The 21,366-nt window shown below is 37.7% G+C and overlaps 1 protein-coding gene across 4 annotated transcripts; it reads left to right on the top strand.

Annotated features, from left to right (window-relative positions):
- Positions 1–8,766: 8,766 nt before the first annotated feature.
- Positions 8,767–18,886, top strand: LOC136695632 (snaclec 3-like). Of its 4 annotated transcripts, none has more exons than XM_066669829.1 (8): positions 8,767–8,880; positions 13,639–13,671; positions 15,462–15,518; positions 16,082–16,363; positions 16,468–16,575; positions 17,446–17,553; positions 18,054–18,400; positions 18,538–18,886. In XM_066669829.1, the coding sequence occupies exons 1-8, from the start codon at positions 8,871–8,873 to the stop codon at positions 18,541–18,543; spliced, it is 951 nt and encodes a 316-aa protein (XP_066525926.1). In that variant the 5' UTR covers positions 8,767–8,870; the 3' UTR covers positions 18,544–18,886. The 4 variants fall into 4 exon arrangements, with proteins under 4 accessions (XP_066525926.1, XP_066525929.1, XP_066525927.1 ...); XM_066669830.1 differs by having other exon boundaries at positions 8,790–8,880; positions 15,188–15,518; XM_066669831.1 differs by lacking the exons at positions 8,767–8,880; positions 13,639–13,671 and adding an exon at positions 14,871–15,096 and having other exon boundaries at positions 15,188–15,518.
- The last annotated feature ends 2,480 nt before the right edge of the window (positions 18,887–21,366 follow it).

Below are 21,366 nucleotides of genomic sequence, written 5' to 3'. Positions count from 1 at the left end.
TATTTTATTTATGATTTGTGTGTGTGTATACTATACAGTACCCTAATTCTACTGTATCAATGACGTGGTCACCAGGAACTAAGCTTCTAACCACAGGCCTGAAACTGTAGTTCAAACTACACAACTTAACGACGCGAATGTTCAGTGGAACTGTGCTTTTGAGAAACACCTGTGTTGTTTTACGATGGTTCGGAATATGCAAGTTATCAACGTACTTACCTTGATAGTTCCAACGACTGTTTTGAGAAACAAGCATCGCAAATGCATCCTTCCAACTGTGTATGCTTGTGGGAAACAAACCCCTGGATGACTGTCTGTGAGGAATGTGTTTTGTTCTCCTAGAGTCTGTAAGGGTTTCTTCCGGGTGCTCCGGTTCTCTCCCATGGTCCAAAAACACTTGTTGTAGGTGGATTGGCTACTCAAAAGTGTCCATAGGTGAGAATGTGTGAGTGAATATGAGAGTGTGTGTCACCTTTACTCGAACCCTAACCGTCCGCTTTGTGTTACCGCCTTGTGCCCAGTGATTTCCAGGTAGATTCCGACCCCACCAGTCAGGATCGCGGAGCGGACAGCAAACTTTATTTTTAACAAAAGACAAATAACAAAACAGATAGAAAGTTTTAAACAGAAAAATACAGGGAGCTGACTGAGACTAAACTAGAATACGAAGAGCTGAACAGGGCAAACGCAACACACAGACTAGAGAGATAAACAGACTAACACTGGACAGAGAGCTAAACAGAGTATAAAAGAGAGAAATCTAAACAGAGAACAAACCCAAGACAGACTAGGCGACACAATGACAGGACACAAAACGAGACAGACTAGACTGAGTAACTAAACAACTGAGAAACGAATGACCGACAAGAGGACGTGAGACAACGGTACTTAAATACACTACATAGACAAGAGACACCTGAGACAGATAACGAGGGGGACGGATTACAAACTAAACTGACGAGGACACTGATGAGAAGGAGGAACAAAGGCGGAACATGGGCGGTGCCACATCTTCTACACCAACTCTGCAGAGGTTTGTTCAGTAGTTGCTAAGGGTGTAAAAAATGACCAATTTGATTCGGAAATCCGGTTTTGACTTAAACAATGTGAATACTTCGGTATTCTGAATCGGTCTATTTGTAGCATGAACCAGCCGATGGCTCGATTAATTAGCTGTCAGTCAGTTTGGTGTTGCTGATGTGCTGCTCTGGCTGCTCTCTCTTGCTCCGTCACGGTCAGACAGAGTGCAGACACATGTGGAATGAAAATAAAGGTTTTATTAAGCACAGATCCAAAAGAGTGGTCAAAGTCAAGCAAGTTTAAAAAAAAACCAAAAAAAACCCAACAACAAAGGAGAATAGTACAAGGGCAAGTCGGTAAAAGAACTGACTAAGAACCGGTAAAAAAGACATTTTTAGTATTAACTTATGTTGAATCATAATGTTAAATTATCATCTACTTCAAACAAGTAATTATCGTATTATTACCTATCCTATTATAGTAAACTGAATTATATCAAAATCCTACTCGATCGAATTGAACTAAATCAGTCCAATTTAAAATATATCATTTCTGAATTGTATCGTACTGCATGAATCGAGATACATATTGGATCATCATTTATTGGACAGATGCACACCCCTAGTATTTGCTTCAAGCGCAGGCTGTTCTTCCAACTATCATATCCTGTTTTGGAACTTCTCTCTCTAAGTCATGGGTGTTTACTCACAAGTGCCTCTGACACTTTGCATATTTGTTTGTCACATGGATATGCTTTGTGTCTATATATTTCAGCACCCATCCCCTCTGGAATATTATGTTTTTGTTCCCTGGTTAATATCAGAGATTTCCCTTCCTTCTCAAATGTACAGTTGCCCTCTTTTTAAGTATACCCCACCTCTTATGAAAACTTTGGAACAACAAAGACCTCTGGCTTATTTGTATTATCTGACAGCATGACTGTGTCATCTGTACTGGTTGAACTGAGATCGTACTCAACTAATGTCTTTATGGTTGCCTTAGCTGGAAGGTCCTCTATATTCACTAGATTGCAGAGGGCATTATCAAATCAAGGTCTTGAAACTGCAGCCGAATGTCATAGGTCAATTTCAGCTTATTTTTCACCTCCAATATAAGGTCATCAGCAGTTTCAGGATGAGAAGGCAAATTTAGTTTTTCAGCATTTTCATCATCAAGAATGACCCTTAGTTTTAGCTGTGTTGCCATTTGAACTGCATTAGGTAATCCTGTAACAAAAAACAATGAGACATATTGGCCAATAGTTTTGAAATATTCACCAAGTCACCAAATTAAAGAGGAAAACAGACCTCACCTATTTCACTCTGAAGGCAGTAAAGAGGACTGAGATGGCTGCTCTTTTACTCAGAAACTGGAATAAAATGTTTAGTTGTAAGCATTATTTTGCTTGACACTTTGTAGGCAAACAATGGAATTCTGTCCTTCAGCTCACATACAGATTTCACTATTTCTTTGGCAGAAAGCAGTATGTTTTTGATCTCTTTGAACACAGGTAGCATGGACAACTGTGAACACAAACATGCCAATCACATAAGATGTGTCACCAATAGTTATGTGTTTTGTGCCATACACAGTGCTGCTTTCTGTGAAGCTTGATACAAATGCATGTACATATGTGGGCAATGATTCAACAAAGACAGATTCCATTTTTGATGTCTGGTGGTTTAAAAAAGGTTGGTGATGTCAAGTAGAAGAATGGCATTTTTTGGTGTCTCTCTGCCAATGTTTTTAATATGTTTTTGAAGTTGTGTGTGCCACAAACTATGTTCTTAAAAACTTTGTGCTTCCCTTCAAACCTCATTGTCCACAGATGCACCAGAGGACCAAAGCATTTTATTAGCTCAGGGTAGTGCTCAAGATAATGATGCTTAGGTCGCAACTGTAAGTTGGGGAATGTGTCCTGAAGCATCTGCCTGTGATCACAAATCTTACAAGCCATGTATCTACTATATCTTTTAGCTCCATTAAAATCTCCCAAAATGTATCCCCTTCTGGAACTCTCGAGCATATGAGAAGTGGAAGCGATCTAAGCAAAGTGTGGTTCTCATGCCCATTCCCACCTATAGTTCCTTGAGTGGCAAAGCTAGAACTGTATAAAGGATTATTGTGAACTTTTATCAGTATTCCTTGAGCTTGTCTGCTGGGGGATCCTCTACCGGTGGAGCAATAAACCTGTTCTACTCTTTACAAATTCAGCTCTATTCTCTATTTGAATTCCTCCAATTATATGTGAATTCCACCACCAAAATTTGGCGTATTCAGCAGGATTCCACACCGTCGTGGAGGGGAGGACATCTCTAGGGACTGAGGGACTGATCACCTCTCCCTCCCAACTGGACTCATTTGAGCAAGAGAAAAAGAGGAGAGGACTCCCATCCCGGCATGCTGGAATCTACAACAGAACCTTTGGGGGGGACTTCATCTGAACAACAAACGTTGAGCTGATAACAATGGGTAACAATGGGTAAAAGAAGCTCCAAAAAAAGCATATGGGAACCATTTACCAGTCTCAATAGTGCATTGCCGTATTTCACCCTATGGTAAATTAATAAATGAAATCAAATAAAGGGAACCAGATAGATGTGCTCAAATAGATGAATGGGTTAAATACTGCCAATTTTCCCTAAATGGACTCTAAATATTGATGAACTAGTCCAGTTTAAGAAACAACTACAGATTCAACAAGATAATTAAATAGACTTCACCCCATCCCCTCCACAACCACCACTTCCTAACCATCCTAACACACCACCTCTTGGAGGAGCAGTGGCAGTGCCAGACTCATCAGGAAAAGAAGAGGAGGAGGATCTGGAAGAACTGGAAAGAGAATGGGAGGAAGCAAGAGAACCAGATCCAACTGGTCCCCTCACTGCAGGAACTGGGGTCACCACGAGATCCAGAGCAAAAAAATAGATATGATGAAATACACAGACTAAGGGACAAAGAACGTCAGTTTCAGAAAGAAATAGACAAGTTGAGAGACAGAAAGAGAGAGCAAGAAGAAGTCATGATAGAGACAGCATGTGTAATGCCAACAGCTCCAGCACTGCTTCAGGATATTGACTCTAACAAACATCTTCAAATGCCAAACATTTAAGTCATTGGACCAAGCGGTCCAGCCTATATGTTCAGACCATGGACCATGGAGGACATAAGAACTGTTTGTGAGTGTTAGGGGCGAGGCGTGCGGACTGACGGAGGGCGGACGCAAACGCTTAGAACACAGACTTTATTAACAAGAACAAACACAAACGAACTAGAGGGTATACACGAATTAACACGACAAGAAAACAGGGCAAGCGAAACAACACTACACGAATGGGGCATGAAAGGAGTGAGAGGAACAAGCAAGAGAAACGAGCGAGAGAAACAAAGAACACTACCATACGAAGACCAAAGGACAACGCGAACGAAACAAGGAACAATGAACGACACCAGGAAGTGAGGGAAGGGGACTTAAATACAATAACAAACAAGAAACACCTGAAGACAATAACGAGACAGAGGCAGGACTAAGGTGGGGCTAGGGTGGAACCAGGGCGGAGCTAGGAACAACAACAAAACAAAGCCATGTGCTGAGAACAGGAAAACACGAGACGAGACCAGGGCGTGACAGTGAGGATCTACGCTCTATTTCTGAGGGGGGTCCAAAGTTTGTGGTCAAGCTGAAACTTTTTGTTGATGGCTGGAAAACTTAAATTAAAGAACTGGCAAGAGTTTGTGCCTGGAAACTAAAGTTGGATTGGACTAAGTTCAGGGCACTCTGCCGCTGACAACAGATGTTTTATTTGACGCCGGTGCAGGAAGCCTGTATCAGACTCACTTTATGGAGCTTTGTCGACGCATCGAAAAAGGTTTTCCAGTCAGATTGAACCTCAACAAGCTTATGAAAACCAAACAGATTTCCACAGACTGGAAGCTGTGCATGAGGCTCACTGTGGAGTTGATAAACCCGTTGATTATCATGGAGTGGAAATGTCATCCTGGGAAAGTCACCTGAAGGAACGTTTCCTGAGCGGACTCCACCCTGACATCCAAAAAAGGGGGGAGATGACTGTGTCGGGGCTGACACATGTCGTCTCCAGACAGTCCTGGAATATGCTGAACATGTGGAAAAAAGAATGAATGAAAAGAAACAGAAAAGTAATGAAGACAAAAAAAAGAAACAGTATCAATTGCAGTGTGCCATCCTTGAAGCTGCCAAAACCAGCTTTCATGGAAGTAGAGGCCGTGGCAGAGGCAAAGCTAGAGGAAGAGACTGGGGAGGATGAACACTCGAAAGCCTGGCCCTGATGAACCAAGAGACTTTTCCAAATACATGTGGGAAATGTGGGAAAATGGGGCATATTGCCAGACACTGCACCAGAGTGAATCCAGTGAGGGATGATCAGTTAGAATCGGAGGGGGCGGAGTGATGAGTACAGGGAATCAATTTCTCTGATACCACGCTGGTTACACCTCATGAATCTGGTAAGACTGTTCTAAATTATCAAAGGTTGTTAACAAAAACCCTGTGCTTTACCTACATTGGAGATGACGATTGCAGGCTAGCTTGTCCCTTTTTAGTAGACAGTGGGGCTACTATATCAGTATTAAAAAGTGCGGCTCTACAGCCTGAGCCACATTTATCAGGGAAGCAAACAGTTGTAGTCAGAGCGGGTGGGATTCCACTTAGTGAGTCTTTCACTGAAAACTATTGTGTTATCCTGCTGAAAGTAACACAAAACTACAACATTCTCTCCTTTTATCGTCAAGATGTCCTGTCAATTTGTTGACTAGAAATTTAATGTGTAAATTAAATTTGCAATTGTCATGTACTAAAGAATGTGTTGAAATTACTACTCTGAATTTGCCACAAATTTCATCCAGTTCTACACGTGTCTGGATGGGATGGCATTTAGATCCATCAAACCTCTGGTGTCCCATTTTAGAGAATTTTAAAACTAAATACAGTGTTGTAAAGGATGTGAATGATATGCATTGTACTGCAAGGGTGGAGGAAGGGCCTATTGATATGGAGCATATGTGTTTGTTCCAAAAAGGGGAACAATGGGCCAGTTGTACTGTTAATTTAACATCAGATCAACAACAGTGGTCCTTAAGGGGAGGTACCTCATATTTCTTTAGCTAAAGAATAAAACTAACAGTGGAAAGACATGCCAAAATGCATTCTGCCCTGTTTAGAAGCAACAGATTGGAAGCCTAGTGCATGTGAAAATTGGGAGCATTCTGATTGTTTGAAAGTGCATTAGGCACTGATTCATCATAGTTTCTCAGCTTACTAATATTTCACAGGTCACTTGTATTCCAAACTAAATTGATTTCCATGATTCCATTGAACCACGGCTGTGGTCAAAAGATAAATATGATGTAGGCCTAATGAAAGGAGCTCCTGAACTAATTATAACTCCTAAGAGTGATTATAGACCGTGCATGGGCCAATATCCTCTAAAAAGTGGGAAAGCCATTGATGGCATAACCCCTGTTTTCAACAGTCTACTAAAAAGGGGAATTATTGTTGAATGTCCGGACTCACCATGTCGTTCTCCAATCTGGCCTGTAAAAAAATTCACTGCTCCAGGTAAACCCGCACCATGGAGATTTGTTCAAGACTTGCAAGTAATAAACAAAGTCATTCATGCTTGAGCACCTGAGGTGCCAAATCTGTATACCATATTGAGTCAAGTACCAGAAGATTGATTTGGCCAACACTTATTTTTAAGTGCATTTTAGTTTGCCTTTTCCTTTCAGGGAAAATTGTATACTTTCACTTGTGTTCCACAAGGCTATGCTGAGTCACCATCTTTCTTCAATGCTGCATTGAAAGATAACCTCTCTACATTTGTTTTTACAGGGAAAAGCATATTACTCCAATATGACAAGATGCAGCTTGTGCAACCAACAGTCACGTTCCTAGGTCATGACAGATCTGAAAAGGGGAAGTCTCTGGGTGCGGGAAGAGTAACTGCAATTGCACACATTAAAAAACCATCCACTAAGAAACATTTACTTTCCTTCCTAGGTATGACAGGGTATTGTAGGATGTGGATTCCAAATTATGCACAGGTTTCTGCTTCATTGCATGATATGGCACACAAGAAGAATTTAGTCACGCCTTCTAAAGTCCATTGGGCTCCCGAACGGGAGGAGGCTTTTGATAGTCTAAAAATAGCCTTGCAAAATGCTCCTGTTGTAGCGTTACCAAATCAAGACAAACCATTTGAACAGTTTGTTGATGAAAAACACGGGCGCATGACCTCTGTTTTGTTACAGGATCATGGTAATAAACTGAGGCCAGTGGCTTGTTTCAGTGGTAAACTTGACATGGTAGCACAAGGATACCCATACTCTCTGCATGCTGTAGCAATAGCAGAAAAGGCTATCAAAGCCTATAGAGAAATTGTAGGCTATGCTGACATTACCCTGCAGGTTCCTACTGGAAATACAGACTGCTAGATGGTTGAAATACCATACTTTGCTGCCTGAAATGTCTAATGTAACAGTGAAACAATGCACTGTTTTTAATCCAGCTACGTTACTTCTTACTGAAGAGGAAGGTGAACAACATACACAAAATGCACACGCAGGACCTCGTCTGCTCGCCTAGGCCAGCATGGAATGGCAAGGATATGACATGGTTTCATAGACAAAGAGCATGTCTACAATCCAGATTTTACTCCTGTGGCGCATCATGAAGAGATTTAGGCAACAGCAACCAGAGACAGTTGAGGAGCTGAGGTCTTGTAACAAGTCAGAATGGGCAAACATTCCACTTGCAAACTTATACAATTGGTCAATAAGATATAGCTAAAAACAGTGCTGTGCAGAAAAACCTTTAAAAAAATAACAGAAAAATTATTCTTCTATTGTATCATATGAAATCTCTAAATAAACGCTCCTGTGTTCTGTACACTTTGCATTTTTATAGAAGCAGGTAGCTGTTTGCATTTCACTTCCTTCAGTCACAAAGTCTGCCTGAATATTTGTATAATAAAAATAAATTAGCAAATTCTTACTTGCAGTTGAAAAATAACAATAGACTTTTTATTTCATTCATTCATTATCTGTAACCGCTTATCCTGTTCAGGGTCGTGGTGGGTCCAGAGCCCACCTGGAATCATTGGGTGCAAGGCAGGAATACACCATGGAGGGGGCACCAGTCCTTCACAGGGCAATACACACACTCACACATTCACTCACACACTCACACCTACGGACACTTGTGTTTTTGGACCATGGGAGGAAACCGGAGGAAACCCATGCGGACATGGGGAGAACACACCAAACTTCTCACAGACCCTCACCCGGAGCGGGACTCGAACCCAGGTCCCTGGAGCTGTGTGACTGTGACACTATTTATATATCTATATAAATAATTATATAGTTATATATTTATATGTCTGGTGCTTCATACTTTCATGAACATTTATATGTAAACCTGTAGAACAATGCTACTCTGATTAATCTCTATTAGGTTTTGACATAGAACTAAAAGAAATGCAACATAGATGCAAATATGGTGTACTAACAACTGAAGGAATCGTGTTTGCTTTATATATTTTTTTCCATCTCTATAAAATTTTTCTGCCATTTTTGCTTTGCCCATTGTTTTCAGTAGATTAAACTGAATTATCTGTATTTTTTTTCTTGACAAAATATTTGCATAGTGCCTTATTTGTGTACACTAAGAGGAAATGCTGCGATATATAGCCTTTGAGTTGAGATGCTATTTGATTAGTGTAAAACAGAACAAGGAGAAGAACTTTGTCAAAGGAATCTGAAGATAGAAGTTAATTTTTTTTTCTCTAGAGGAAGAGGAAATCACATTGGAAATGATATCAGGTAAGAACAAAATAAAAATTGACAAATGTATTAATCAATCTTAATGTATTGTTTTGGCCTATAATGCCATATATAATTACTTCCAGTATAAGCAATCATTATAACTAGTGTCTATAGGTTTAATTTGAAATATCTTTCCTTGAATTATACAAGGATAAAAAAAATTGTGTAGACCCTGGGCCCATGTATATTTCATTAATTTTCTTGGTGTAAGGCAAAATCTTCCCCATTTACAAAATACTTATGGAAAAAAAATATTTTATAAATTATTTTATGTTTTACAAACTGAAATTTGAATAACAGCCCCACAATAATGTATTTATATTCAATCCATCCATCCTTTTTGAGACTTGTTTTAGGTGTTCACCATAGGTTCTTTTTTTTCCTTCTATGCCTTTTTCTGGCTAAAATAATTTGCCAGAAATTGTATTTTTTTCTAATTCTAAAAATGATTTATTGAAAGTAATAACAAAAATAATAACTGTGCTCTGTGAGCCAAGACCTTTAAGGTCTATCCAAAATTAAGGCCACATTATTGTTACAACCTCATTTTCCAAAAAAGTTGTCATTTTTTGCAAAATGCAAATAAAATAAATTCTCGAGCCTTTTGTAAACAAACAATGCTGACCATTTAGTGGTAAATTAACATAATTTACATCAAGATCCATATTTACTTTCAATTAATTGTAGTGTTTTAGCCAAAGGTTTTATGTTTGATATTCATTCTTTGTTATATGAACAATCAATGGAATTCTCAATTGGATTTATGTTTGTGGTTTTTGGGTGTACTATTATTTTATGGCCATGGAACATGAGCTTGAATAGAATGTGGCTCTGAGATGTTTATAGGGGTTTGGGCTTGGAGCAACAAGGTTTTCTTACCCTATTACATTTATTTTTAGATATTCTATTTTCTGCATTATTCACCAACTGGATAAGTGCATTGATCAGCTCCCACCTCTTCTGTGTCTGGCAGTAAATACAATATTTGCAACCCTCAGATAGCCCCTTCTCTTTCAGCTATTTCAGAAATTCAAACTTCACGTTGAAGACACAACCCATGAGACACCGCTAGTGTTATCATTCCATCCATTGGTAGGGACATGTCCGTATTGTCCGTGTGCAAACCTACAGCCATACTGTTTGAAAATAAAAATTATTCACAATCCCACTTCCAGTCCCCCTTCCTTAAGTAGACTCTAACACAGAAGTGCAAGATACAGGTCTTCATCTACATCTTGAGTAGCCTTTTCATTATTATTTGCAGCCCTTTCTCTGCAAGGCCATTTTACTTGCTGATAATGGTGATACTGGTGTCTGTCAAATTATTGCAGGCATGCCTCTTTCCATGCACATGTGTCCAATATAGAACATTTCAGGCTTGACATATAAAGTTTTGGTATTGATTCATCAATTTCTGATCAGCAGGAAAACATACTGTGGCATGAGCAGATCTGGGGAATTGAGACAACCATACTGCCTTTTAAACGGCTCTTTATTGTGCTTTAAGTGGTACTGAGTGAGAAGTATTTAGCCTAGGTGTCTGGCAGGGAACTTTTTCACTGTCACACAAACATTCCCAATGATGGCCATTGCTCATCTTTGGTTTAAGTTCAAATATGAATAAAGGAATATAAATATACGTAAGCATATGTCAAGCCAAGATGTGCATAAGTATAGAATATAAAGGGAAATATGTATAATAAATAAATAATGTACTGTAAATTATATAGTATAACAAAATTTTATATATGTATATATGGGTAACTTGAATATATACATAAGAGAATCTGTTACAAGATAGACAGGTATGGAATATGCTGAGTTTATTATTATATAAAACATACAGAATATATGCAAAATTGTATACTGTATATACAGTGTATAAAAAGCATTCAAGTTGACATGTGTACAGTATTGGGGTCTGTGAAATGCTTTGGTCAATAAACCACAGAACTCTCCTCATTTGAATACAAATTCAACAAGGACAATTTGTGAAATATACAGAATTTAAAAAGATGAAACTGCAGCTATGTGCTCCTCACATTATAACACATTTGCATAAAGTCAAGGAAATGTCAGTTTCATATTTACTTGTCTCTTTGTCACTGTTGCTTGCTACCTGCTTCCAAACTGCCTTCAGGTGTGAATGTATGAACATCCTCTGGGGAACTTTTTATTTTTGCATCTTCATTTCCATACTCATTTACATAAAGCAGAGAAAATATCAACTCGGTCTCTGTGTTGCTTGCTTCACCTGCTCTCGATGTGTAGAATGGAGGCAGACTTTAGGATTCACGTTGGACCAGCAACTGCCAGTACAAAATGATACACGGAAGTACATATACGCTGATGTACAGAGAACCTATCCAAATACAACAGGCAGAAACCTGACAGTGAGACCAGATTAGTCCACTGAAAGTATCAATTCATCAACTTGAGGGTGGAGCGTATGTAGCAAACTTGTGGGTGGAGCATAGAAGCACAGACATCTCTGTCCCCTGCAACTTCCACCAGCACCTCCTGGGGGTTTCCCAGGTATTCCCAGGCCAAATGGGAAATAAAATCCCTCCAGCGTGTCTTGTGAATACCTCAGGGCCTCCTTCCAGTTGGACGTGTCTGATATACCTCTAGTGGGAGGCGTCCAGTAGGCATTATAATCAGATGCCCGAACCACCTCAACTGGCTCCACTCAACATCAAGGAGCAGCGACTTTACTCCGAGCTCCACCCTAATCACTGAGCTCCTCACCCGGCCATAGTACGCCTAGCAATCTGTCTGAGAAAACTAATTTAGTCCGCTTGTATCCGTGATTTCTTTCTTTCAGTCATTACCCAGAGCTCATGACCATAGGTGAGAGTGGGTATGTAGACTGACTAGTAAATTGAGAGCTCTGTCTTCACTACAATGGAACTTTCCACGATCAGGGTTTTGTAGATCAGGGTCTTGTGTGGTCTAATAACCTCCAGGGCTATGTTGTTGGGAAATGTTAGCTCCCAATATGGGAGCCCTCCATCTTTGAGCATAAAGCAACACACCAGGGCACCAGTCCAAGGTCACATTTGTGCAGAAATTACTCAAACATAAACCTGTATAAAAGTGATTTAAAACACATTAATAATTACTTTTCCATTGTTTATCTTTCCATTATCTATATTTCAACTGTAATAAACAAAACAAAACTCAGCTCAGTGTAACTGCAAAATGTGAAACTTGATTCAGTTTATTTAAACTGGTTTATCATGGGTTTTGCTTGTCATGTCACGTTTCTCCCTGCCCTGCCCCCTAGCCATGCCCTGCGCCTGTGAGCCCTTATTGCGTCATGTGAATGGGTTCATATGTGTTCCTAATGTGTAATACTTTATAAGCTCCCTTTGGTGTCCTTTAGCATTTGTTTTTCATTGTTGTTTGTTGTGAGTGAAGTGTATGTCCTGGTATTCCTGGGTGTCTGTTAATAAAAATCCACTTCTTCAAATGCATATTACTTCTATGTGTCTTTTATACAGTAAGTGTGACAGTGTTGGTAAAAGTAAGAAAGATTATCACAATGTATTTGGGGTTTAAATAAACAATGAAATTCAGAAAAAGATTTAAATGAAGCTAAAATATAATTTGTCCAGGATATAGAGTTTTTAAAAAGCACACAAAATCCAGACTGAGGAATCCTTGCTTTGATGCTTTATCTGGGAGATTTGGTTCAAAATTAAAAGCTTTCAGAAACCACCCTGAGGAGATGAGTGATGCTTCACATGATGTCGTCTAAAGCCAAGAGTCAAAGAAGGCACTGACCTCACTCTGTCTGGAAGTGTTGGTCCTCCCACTTGTCTTGTCTTATAGCTGATGAGCAAATGGCTTGATGTGTTGGAGGAAGCATGTGTTTGCTCTTCTCCTCCCAGCTTAGTGAAATTGTGTGTGACTGGGGGAGTGTAACTGCTGGTGCTTAAATGTGGGTGAAAATTGGATAAAAATTTAAAACATAAAAAAAATCTATTTGCAATGAGTGTACCTTTTAATTCATATAGTAATGTTTGCTTGTAATCTACTCCTAAACATTCGTTAAAGAGTATACAACATTAGATAGACTGTTCACTCATTTAAAGAAATACTATGTAAGAATTAGCTTTTTTATCTTCTGAGCTCCCCCCACCTGTTGCTGCTGAGTTTAATTCACGTTAACAGTATTATTGTGAAATCAAGTCTAACAAGTACCCCTGGCTCTTATGGCTTCTGCTAACACACACTCTCCCTCTCCCTCTCTCTCTCTCTCTCTCTCTCTCTCTCTCTCTCTCTCTCTCTCTCTCTCCCTCTCTGTTACACACACACACACACACACACAGAGAGAGAGCTTCTGACCAGAGGGATATTCAAATCAATCGGGAACCACTCTCGGCGCTTCAGCTGATACTCACACTATGTCTATGTTGAGCCAGGGAAACGTGTGTAATGTAATAAAATGATATTGACTACATGATAAAACCCATACATCACTCAAAATATACACTAGACCATGTTACTCTTTCAACCACACAGTAACCCACAGAAAAGCACTTATTACCAGAATCAATGTCTAATCGATGTTGATTACTAATAAATCTATACAACACTTGAGAACATGCAACCTTAAATAACTCTTTTAAAAAAAGGTACCTTGTACACTTTTTATCTGTTAATAACATTTACATTTTTGGTAGGTGCAACAATAGATGGTGTATTATTTATAGAAAAATTACATTTAAATTTACTTTGCTTTTCTTTCAGTCTGTGTGCTTTTGATGTTCTTCATCTGTTTAGGTGAGTAAATGGGAACAAACAAACATCAGCATAGTTAAATGATCTTACCTCTTAAAAAACACTTTCCAATGTGTTAGACTGGAAAAGTCTATTTGCATTTTTTTGGATCAGCTGAGAAGGATGACAAACATTAAATATGTCTACAATTATTTGTGCCTCAGCAGATCAAATGAATAAATTTAAATATGCTTTTGTCTTTAATTGAATATGTGATTTCCTGCATATATGAATGATGAATTAGAAAAGCAAATCTGATTTAAAGATTTGAGTCTTTGGTGTAAATTCAGTTTCATTTAAAGTTCCTTTACTGATGCAGCAAAGGACACCTAAGTATAGTATTTATGCAATGCAAGAAGGCATGTTTACTATGTTCTATTCAAAAATGAGAATTTACCATTTATAATGTGAAGAGGAGAAAACATCCACAATGAAATAGCACATTTAATATATTTGGGAAAACAATGGATAAACAATGTACATATGAGTGTGTGTGTGTGTACATCACTGTATGAATTGATCCCTTCAGTCAATACTTCTACTTTATTTTCAGCAGTCACATAATATAAGTTTGATAAATTTAGTGTTACCACAGCATGATTTTTTGAAGGTTTAACAGAATGTAAAATATACACAATACTACAATTTTACAGTACAGCATATTTAAAATTCTTCCTTGCTGGAATCACCAGGCATAAGGCTGGAACACACCCTGTAGGGGGCGCCAATCCCTCACAGGGCGACACACACTCAAGCATTCACTCACACATATGGACACTTTTGAGTTGCCAATCCACCTACCAATGTGTGTTTTTGGACCGTGAGAGGAAATCGGAGCACCCGGAGAAACCCTATGTGGACACAAGGAGAACACACTAAACTTCTCACAACCAGTTATCCGGAGGGGGCTCGAACCCACAACCTCAGGACCATAGAGCTGTGTGACTGCAACACTACCTATTGTACACCGTGCTGCCCTAAACACAAAACAACACATTACAGAACAGGACAGATGAGACTAAAGCCAGCCAATGAGTAGTAAGCTATATAAATTGAGTTTCAATGTAGATACCAGCAATGACAGACAGCTGATAGCCACCTAGCCTACTCCAGGCAATGAGCAGTATCTAGCAGCAATGTTAGCAAGATGCCAAGCAGCGGACATATCAACAGAATCGTTATGTTGCAGCAGCTACCATCAGTGCTGGCCACCAATAAGTGGGGATGATAAGTTCCTTTTGTTTGCATTATAGCAGCAGCAATAACAGGTTGCTAGCCACCAAACAACAGCAATACTTCATGATGTCATAAAACTTATGTCATTATACTGGTGCCTAGTGGCCTGAGCGTATAATAAGTTCTGTACTAGACCTAAGTTCAACATGACCAGCTTTACGCGGCGGATTGCTCTGTGATGAATAATCTTAGGTGAATGATCTTTTTTTTTTTTTTGTATTTTACTACCCCAGTATATAATATAATCACTTCTGAAACTAACAACAGGATGCATTTTGTTTAGACATATTTGTTTTCAGAAGAACTCAGCTGTCTTGTAAGTGAGTCGAAGAATTTGACAGATGCCAACACGTTCTGTCTTCCTGTCTTGTCTTCTGTCATCAAGAAGACTGGGATCAATCATCAGCAGTTTTAGGATCATTAACACATGCAATTTGGATTAGACTATATAAAGAACCTCAGTGGAAATGGATAATGGAGATGATGTCAACTATACCAGCTTGGATGCAGGCTATGGCAACAACTCTGATTGTTATTATTGTGTTTCCTTGTTTTAGGGAAATGGCAGACAGTAAACTGTTCAGCTTTGAATTTTACATATATGTGTCAGAAAGGTAAAAAAAAAAAAATAAAGTTCATTCCATTTTGAAATGAAGTAAAAATTGATTAACAAATAAATTTATATAAATATTTGTAGAATAAAATATTCTGGGGTGGGGGATGCATAAGGCAAGGTTTGCTTATTATTTATGCATGTTTTGTTGCATTTGTACTTGAAATTTGCATACTTGACACAAAATTATTCTAAAATAATTACTAAAAATACAAATACAAATTACTAGGCCTAAACTGAATGTTTTAAAAACAAATATAATCATAGGGAACCTATATCATTTTTGGGAAATAAGAGTTTTGAAAGCATTTTGAAGATGTTAGGATAGGTCAGTTTTATATCAGTTATGCACTTTAATAGGCTATAGCTCAGCAGCTCTCTGTGCACAAATAAGTACATCAAGGATGTGCAGCGCCTAAAAATGGTGTTTTAGGACTCTAATGATGAACATTGGCCACATTTTAGCACATTTTAAGATCCACTGTACTAGTATGCATTAATTTACAAGTTTAATACACTAAAAATGGTTTCAGTTGTACATACAATGTTTTTTTTATTTCATAGTGAGCACTGAGAATGGGATGAAGACGTATTTCTATTACAGCGAGTATGCAACATGGTATGATGCTTATAAAGGGTGTACAAAAAACAGTAGTGCAAATATCTCACATATCAATCAAAACGAGTTTGTTGAGATTGCTCCAAATAATACAAGCATTTGGAATGGACTGAAGAGCAACACCTGGAATGTATCCTGTTGGAAACCACATAAAAACTGTACCTCTGATGATATATCCAATACAATAAAATGTCTGGAAATTAATGAATATTCAAATAACAGCTCAGGTGTGCCTATGTTTTAAATAAATCATATTTCAATTGCATTTTTTGAACAATTCAGACATTAGTGAAATTGATCAAGAGAAGTGTCTAAAATTCTGTTTATGCAGGGAGACCTGATTCATCTACTCAGTCTGTTAGTTCCAGCATGAGTGCCACAGTTAAACCACCCATGATTTTACTCTCCAGTGGAACTACCACCTCTAACACACTTTCATGTGAGTCACTTCTGAAAAAAAAAAATATATATATATATTCCCCCAATCACACACAATACCACCAAACTGGGACAGAAAAGGTTAGCATGTGCATCCTCTGAGACACACAAATGAAGCCAAGGCCTATTTTCAAACTACCACTTGTCATTACTGTGCTGTGTGGTGAGGGAGAAGTGGGCCATTCCATTCAGCCAGAGAGTGAGGTCAATTGTGCTCTCCGACACCCCTGGTGTAGGATGGCTGAGGCAGCATCAGGGACCTAACTAGTGACCTCTTTATAACAAGATCATCCATTTGACCACCTTGCCAATATTTTATATTTTTTTATGATTCATATTTTTAAATGCATTTATAAGGTTAATACAACATCCACAGCTTATTTGTGATTTTGTTCAGGTGATAAGAATATAGCAGGATCTGTTTCCTGTTTTCTGGAATTAATTGTAAGTTTTCAGTTAGGTCATAACAGGATTTCAATTTGAATTAAGTTAAATTAACTATAAAAAAGTAGCTAAACGTAGACAATAATCTTTTGGCCTGAAATCACATACTAAAGCATTAAAAACCATGACTATGACATAGTGTATAAAGCAAATATATGTTTCAGTAGAAGTAAAAGTATTAATCAGATGCTTTTTAAAGGATGTTTCCTCAGTTATATAAACAATCTGAGCTGGATTTAATAAAAGCTTGAGTATTAATAACATTGTTAAAAGATGAGCATAAAATTAAGCACTTTTATCTACCATTTCCCCCTGGTATTCAGATGTGCCTGTGTTTAAAAAAAATCATATTTCAATTATGTTTTTTAAATAATTCAGACATTAGTGTAATTGATCAAGAGAAGTGCCTACAATTCTGTTTATGCAGGGAGACCTGATTCAACTACTCAGTCTGTTAGATCCAGCATGAGTGCCACAGTTAAACCACCCATGAGTTTACTCTCCAGTGGAACTACCACCTCTAACACACTTGCATGTGAGTCACTTCTTAAAAAAAAAAAATATATATATATATATATATATATATATATATATATATATATATATATGGGTTAATATTACAAAGCTTTTGGGAAACTGGGCCCTAAGTCTATGGTTATAAAATGTTTCTCATGTCACATTTCCTTTTCTGCTTAGTGTACTTCAAATCTGTTTGTTATTTACAGACAATCATTTTATTATACATTATGACTAACATTAAGATGAGATCACACATAATGGCTCCTTCATAAATATAATCCACTTAGGTTTCAAACACTTCTTAGTTATGAATTAGGTTAAATGGTAAGTCACTGCAGGGAGTCTGGAAAAAAACTTATTTAAGAAAATGTAAATATATCCTGCCGTCATATAATACAAGAACAAATACAAGTAAAATACAAGAATATATATAGGCCATATGTTTCTGATATTAAGGTATAATGTGTATTTAATCCTAAATAACATTCTCAAAATGTTTCATGATTCTTCTGTCAGATAACCTGACCTTACTTAATCAAACAAAAAACTGGATTGGAGCGTTGCTGTACTGTCAGGAATATCACAAGACTTTGGTGCACATTGTAAATGATACAGTGCAAGACTATGTCGTGCAGATGCTACAGAATGAGGTCTATCCTAATGGGGTGTGGATTGGGCTTGAGCGGAACATACTGTTCATGTGTGCCCCATGGCTTTGGACTGGAGGCCCCTATGTGAACTTTTCTAACTGGAATTCTACATTTCCAGTGGACCCCACCAGCCAGTTCTGTGGCAAAATAATTGGCAATAAAGCCAAATGGCTGGATGCTTATTGTGGTGAAGAGCTCCCTTTCATTTGCCAGGTCAGTTTACAATTAACACAGCTTTCATTATTTTATTAATTTATTATTAGTCAAACATCTAGATATTTTAGTTACATGACAGATGTCTATGAAGTACAGTGTTCGTTATCTACACCACTCTGAATTCTTTCCAACAGAACTAGGAGCTGCTACTTCATAGGAAACGTTTTTGGTGAAAAATGGAATTATTGTTGGAAGACTTTATCACTGTGCCCAGAAATCCTGGTTTAATGCAAATGTAGCTGTACTCTCTGATCTAAAATCCTGTGGTGAACTATGGATTATGTCAAATCTAAACTGATGAAATGCAGCTACAAACAGACTTTTCACCAAGAAATTTAACACTAAATATTTATTAAACATTTAGTGCTCTGCATCATATTCTTCACTGTACATAATTTCCTCCTTTTTAAATTACCTTGAAAGGCTTTTATATTTAAAAATGTAGCTTTATATATAAGTTTGAAAATATATATTTTCTTTCTATGGGCTTTTCCTAAGTTGTTTTATCCAAAGTATAAGGACTATTAACATTTAAATATTTCATTAAAAATATTATCAATGTGTTGTTTACTGTCTTCTGTTGAAAAGTGCTTTAAGGATCCTGTGGAAAAACTTAGGAACTTTGAAATTATTTAAAGAGTTTTGAGGATTATGTGTGAATGTGTGTTTTGTGGCAATTCATTTGTTTCTCCCTACACCAAAAGAACAATTACTGTGTCTCACATTTCATAGTGAAAAATCAGAATTAGTTACATGTTTTCGTTTTGTCTTAGCTGGTAGATCAACAGTTTAATTACAACATAGTTTTACAATAGATTATCTTTCTAACCCTATCCATAGGTAGAATGTTATTACTTAATTGATTTTAGCACGAAGCAGTAATTATAGCTGATTTTATGCCTGTGAGGCAGACATATGCCAGGCTCCTTCCTGCCTTTATTGACATCCGCTTTCGAAATTTACAACATGCTTACAGAACCTTCACATTCGTGATGAAGACAAAGATTTAGTCCAGCTTTGGTGTTGTCTTTAGGAATTTCTCTTAAGAATTTTTTGAACTGACATGGGATTTGACACAACAGAATCATACTGTTGGACAGTGTGGCTTTCTAAGTAAAAAGTATTTTATAACTCCAAATCAGAAAAAAGGGATAGTATGGAAATTTGTGGTGGTGGGGTATTTTATTTTCACTTTTATTTTGCAGACAGTTTGAACCGAAGATATTTAATGTATTCTCTGCTTAGCATCATTTCATTAGTTAATTCACTCCTGAAACATATTCCAAACCAAGTTGGGACAGTAAAAAATATACCAATTTGTAATGTTGACACACCCTCTCACAACATTTAAAATTTAATTTGCGCACTGAGGATATCAGGTGTTATTTTTGTCTATTCTTCCTTCAAACCCATCTTAAATTCTGTGATAACACAGGTTCATCGTTGTTGCATTTTTTTTTGTTACATATTTCTACACACATTCTATACTGGGGACCTGGACCCTCCTCTTCCACAGCCATGACATGTGCTGCATGTAGTTTTGCATTGTGGTCATCTTAAAGGCATGGCAAAAGAACGATGGCAAAAGACCCTGGTTTTTAAACTTGTTGCTGATCACAGTCTGGGTGTGGTCTTTTTTGATTTTAGTCCAAACCCATGTGTTGCATACGTCTGTGCATGGTGGTTGTTGAAGCACTGACTTTAGCAGTTTTGTTTCACAATCCTCCCAGGGTGTGGTTATCCCTATTACTTGTACGCTTTTTTTCTACCACATCTTTTCCTTCCCTTCACGTCTCTATTAATGTGCTTGAACACAGTTCTGTGAACAGCCAGCCTCTTTAGCAATGACTTTTTGTTTCTTGCCATGCTTGTGTAAGGTGTCAATGGTCATCTTTTGGACAACTGTCAAGTCTTGAGTTAATTAGCTGATTACAGTGTGGCACCAGGTGTCTTCAATATTGAACATTTTCACAATATTCTAATTTTCTGAGATTCTGAATTTTCATTAGTTGTCAGTTGTAATCATCAAGTTAAAAGAAATAAACACTTGAAATATATTAGTCTGTGTGTAATGAATGAGTACAATATACAAGGTTCACCCTTTGAATGGAATTACTGAAATAAAGCAACTTTTTCATGATATTCTAATTATATTTATATACATAGCAGCAAGGTAGTGCAGCAGGTGTGTTCTCCCTGTGTACACATGGGTTTCCTCCCACGGTCCAAAAACACACATTGGTAGGTGGATTGGCGACTTAAACATATACATAGGTGTGTGTGTGAATGTGTACTGCCCTGTGAAGGACTTCCGCCCCCTCCAGGGAGTGTTCCAGCTTTGCGCCCAGTGATTCTGTGTAGGCTCTGGACCCTCCTCACAGACAGAGTATGGCTCAAACCCACAACCCCAGGACCCTGGAGCTGTGCGATAGCGACACTACCTACTGCACCACCCTAAATGGTATTTTATTGGTATAACTTTTTTTTAAGCATTTATTCATTTTGTCCTAAGTCACAGTAAATTCACCAGTGTTAAATCAACACTCAGAGTGTTAAATTATTACACTAACATTGTTAATTTAACACTAATAGTGTTGATTTAACACTGGTGAATTTACTGTTAGATTAATTTAGTTTTACTAACAAAACAGTTTTTACAATCATATTCATCATCATCATCATCATCTTTTCCACTTAATCCACTGAAGGTGTACAATCATATTAAATAGATTAACGTTTAACCCCAGAAATTATAGATGAATTTATGTTTTTGTTTTTTGTTTTTTTCCAGCTGGGGTGTCGTCTTTAGAAATGTCTCTTGAGAAATATTCTGTTTATAGTTGTCATTTTTTACCCAACGGTGAAATGAAATAACTGCCCATTCCTGTGTACAGTTAATGTTGCAATCATTTTGTGCAATCAGTGAAAGTGTCTGAGTGGCCTGTATGTGCAGGCAGTATTTT

This window comes from Hoplias malabaricus, chromosome 4, assembly GCF_029633855.1.
Source record: "Hoplias malabaricus isolate fHopMal1 chromosome 4, fHopMal1.hap1, whole genome shotgun sequence".
Classification (NCBI taxonomy): domain Eukaryota; kingdom Metazoa; phylum Chordata; class Actinopteri; order Characiformes; family Erythrinidae; genus Hoplias; species Hoplias malabaricus.
This window is presented reverse-complemented; position numbering and strand designations above follow the sequence as displayed.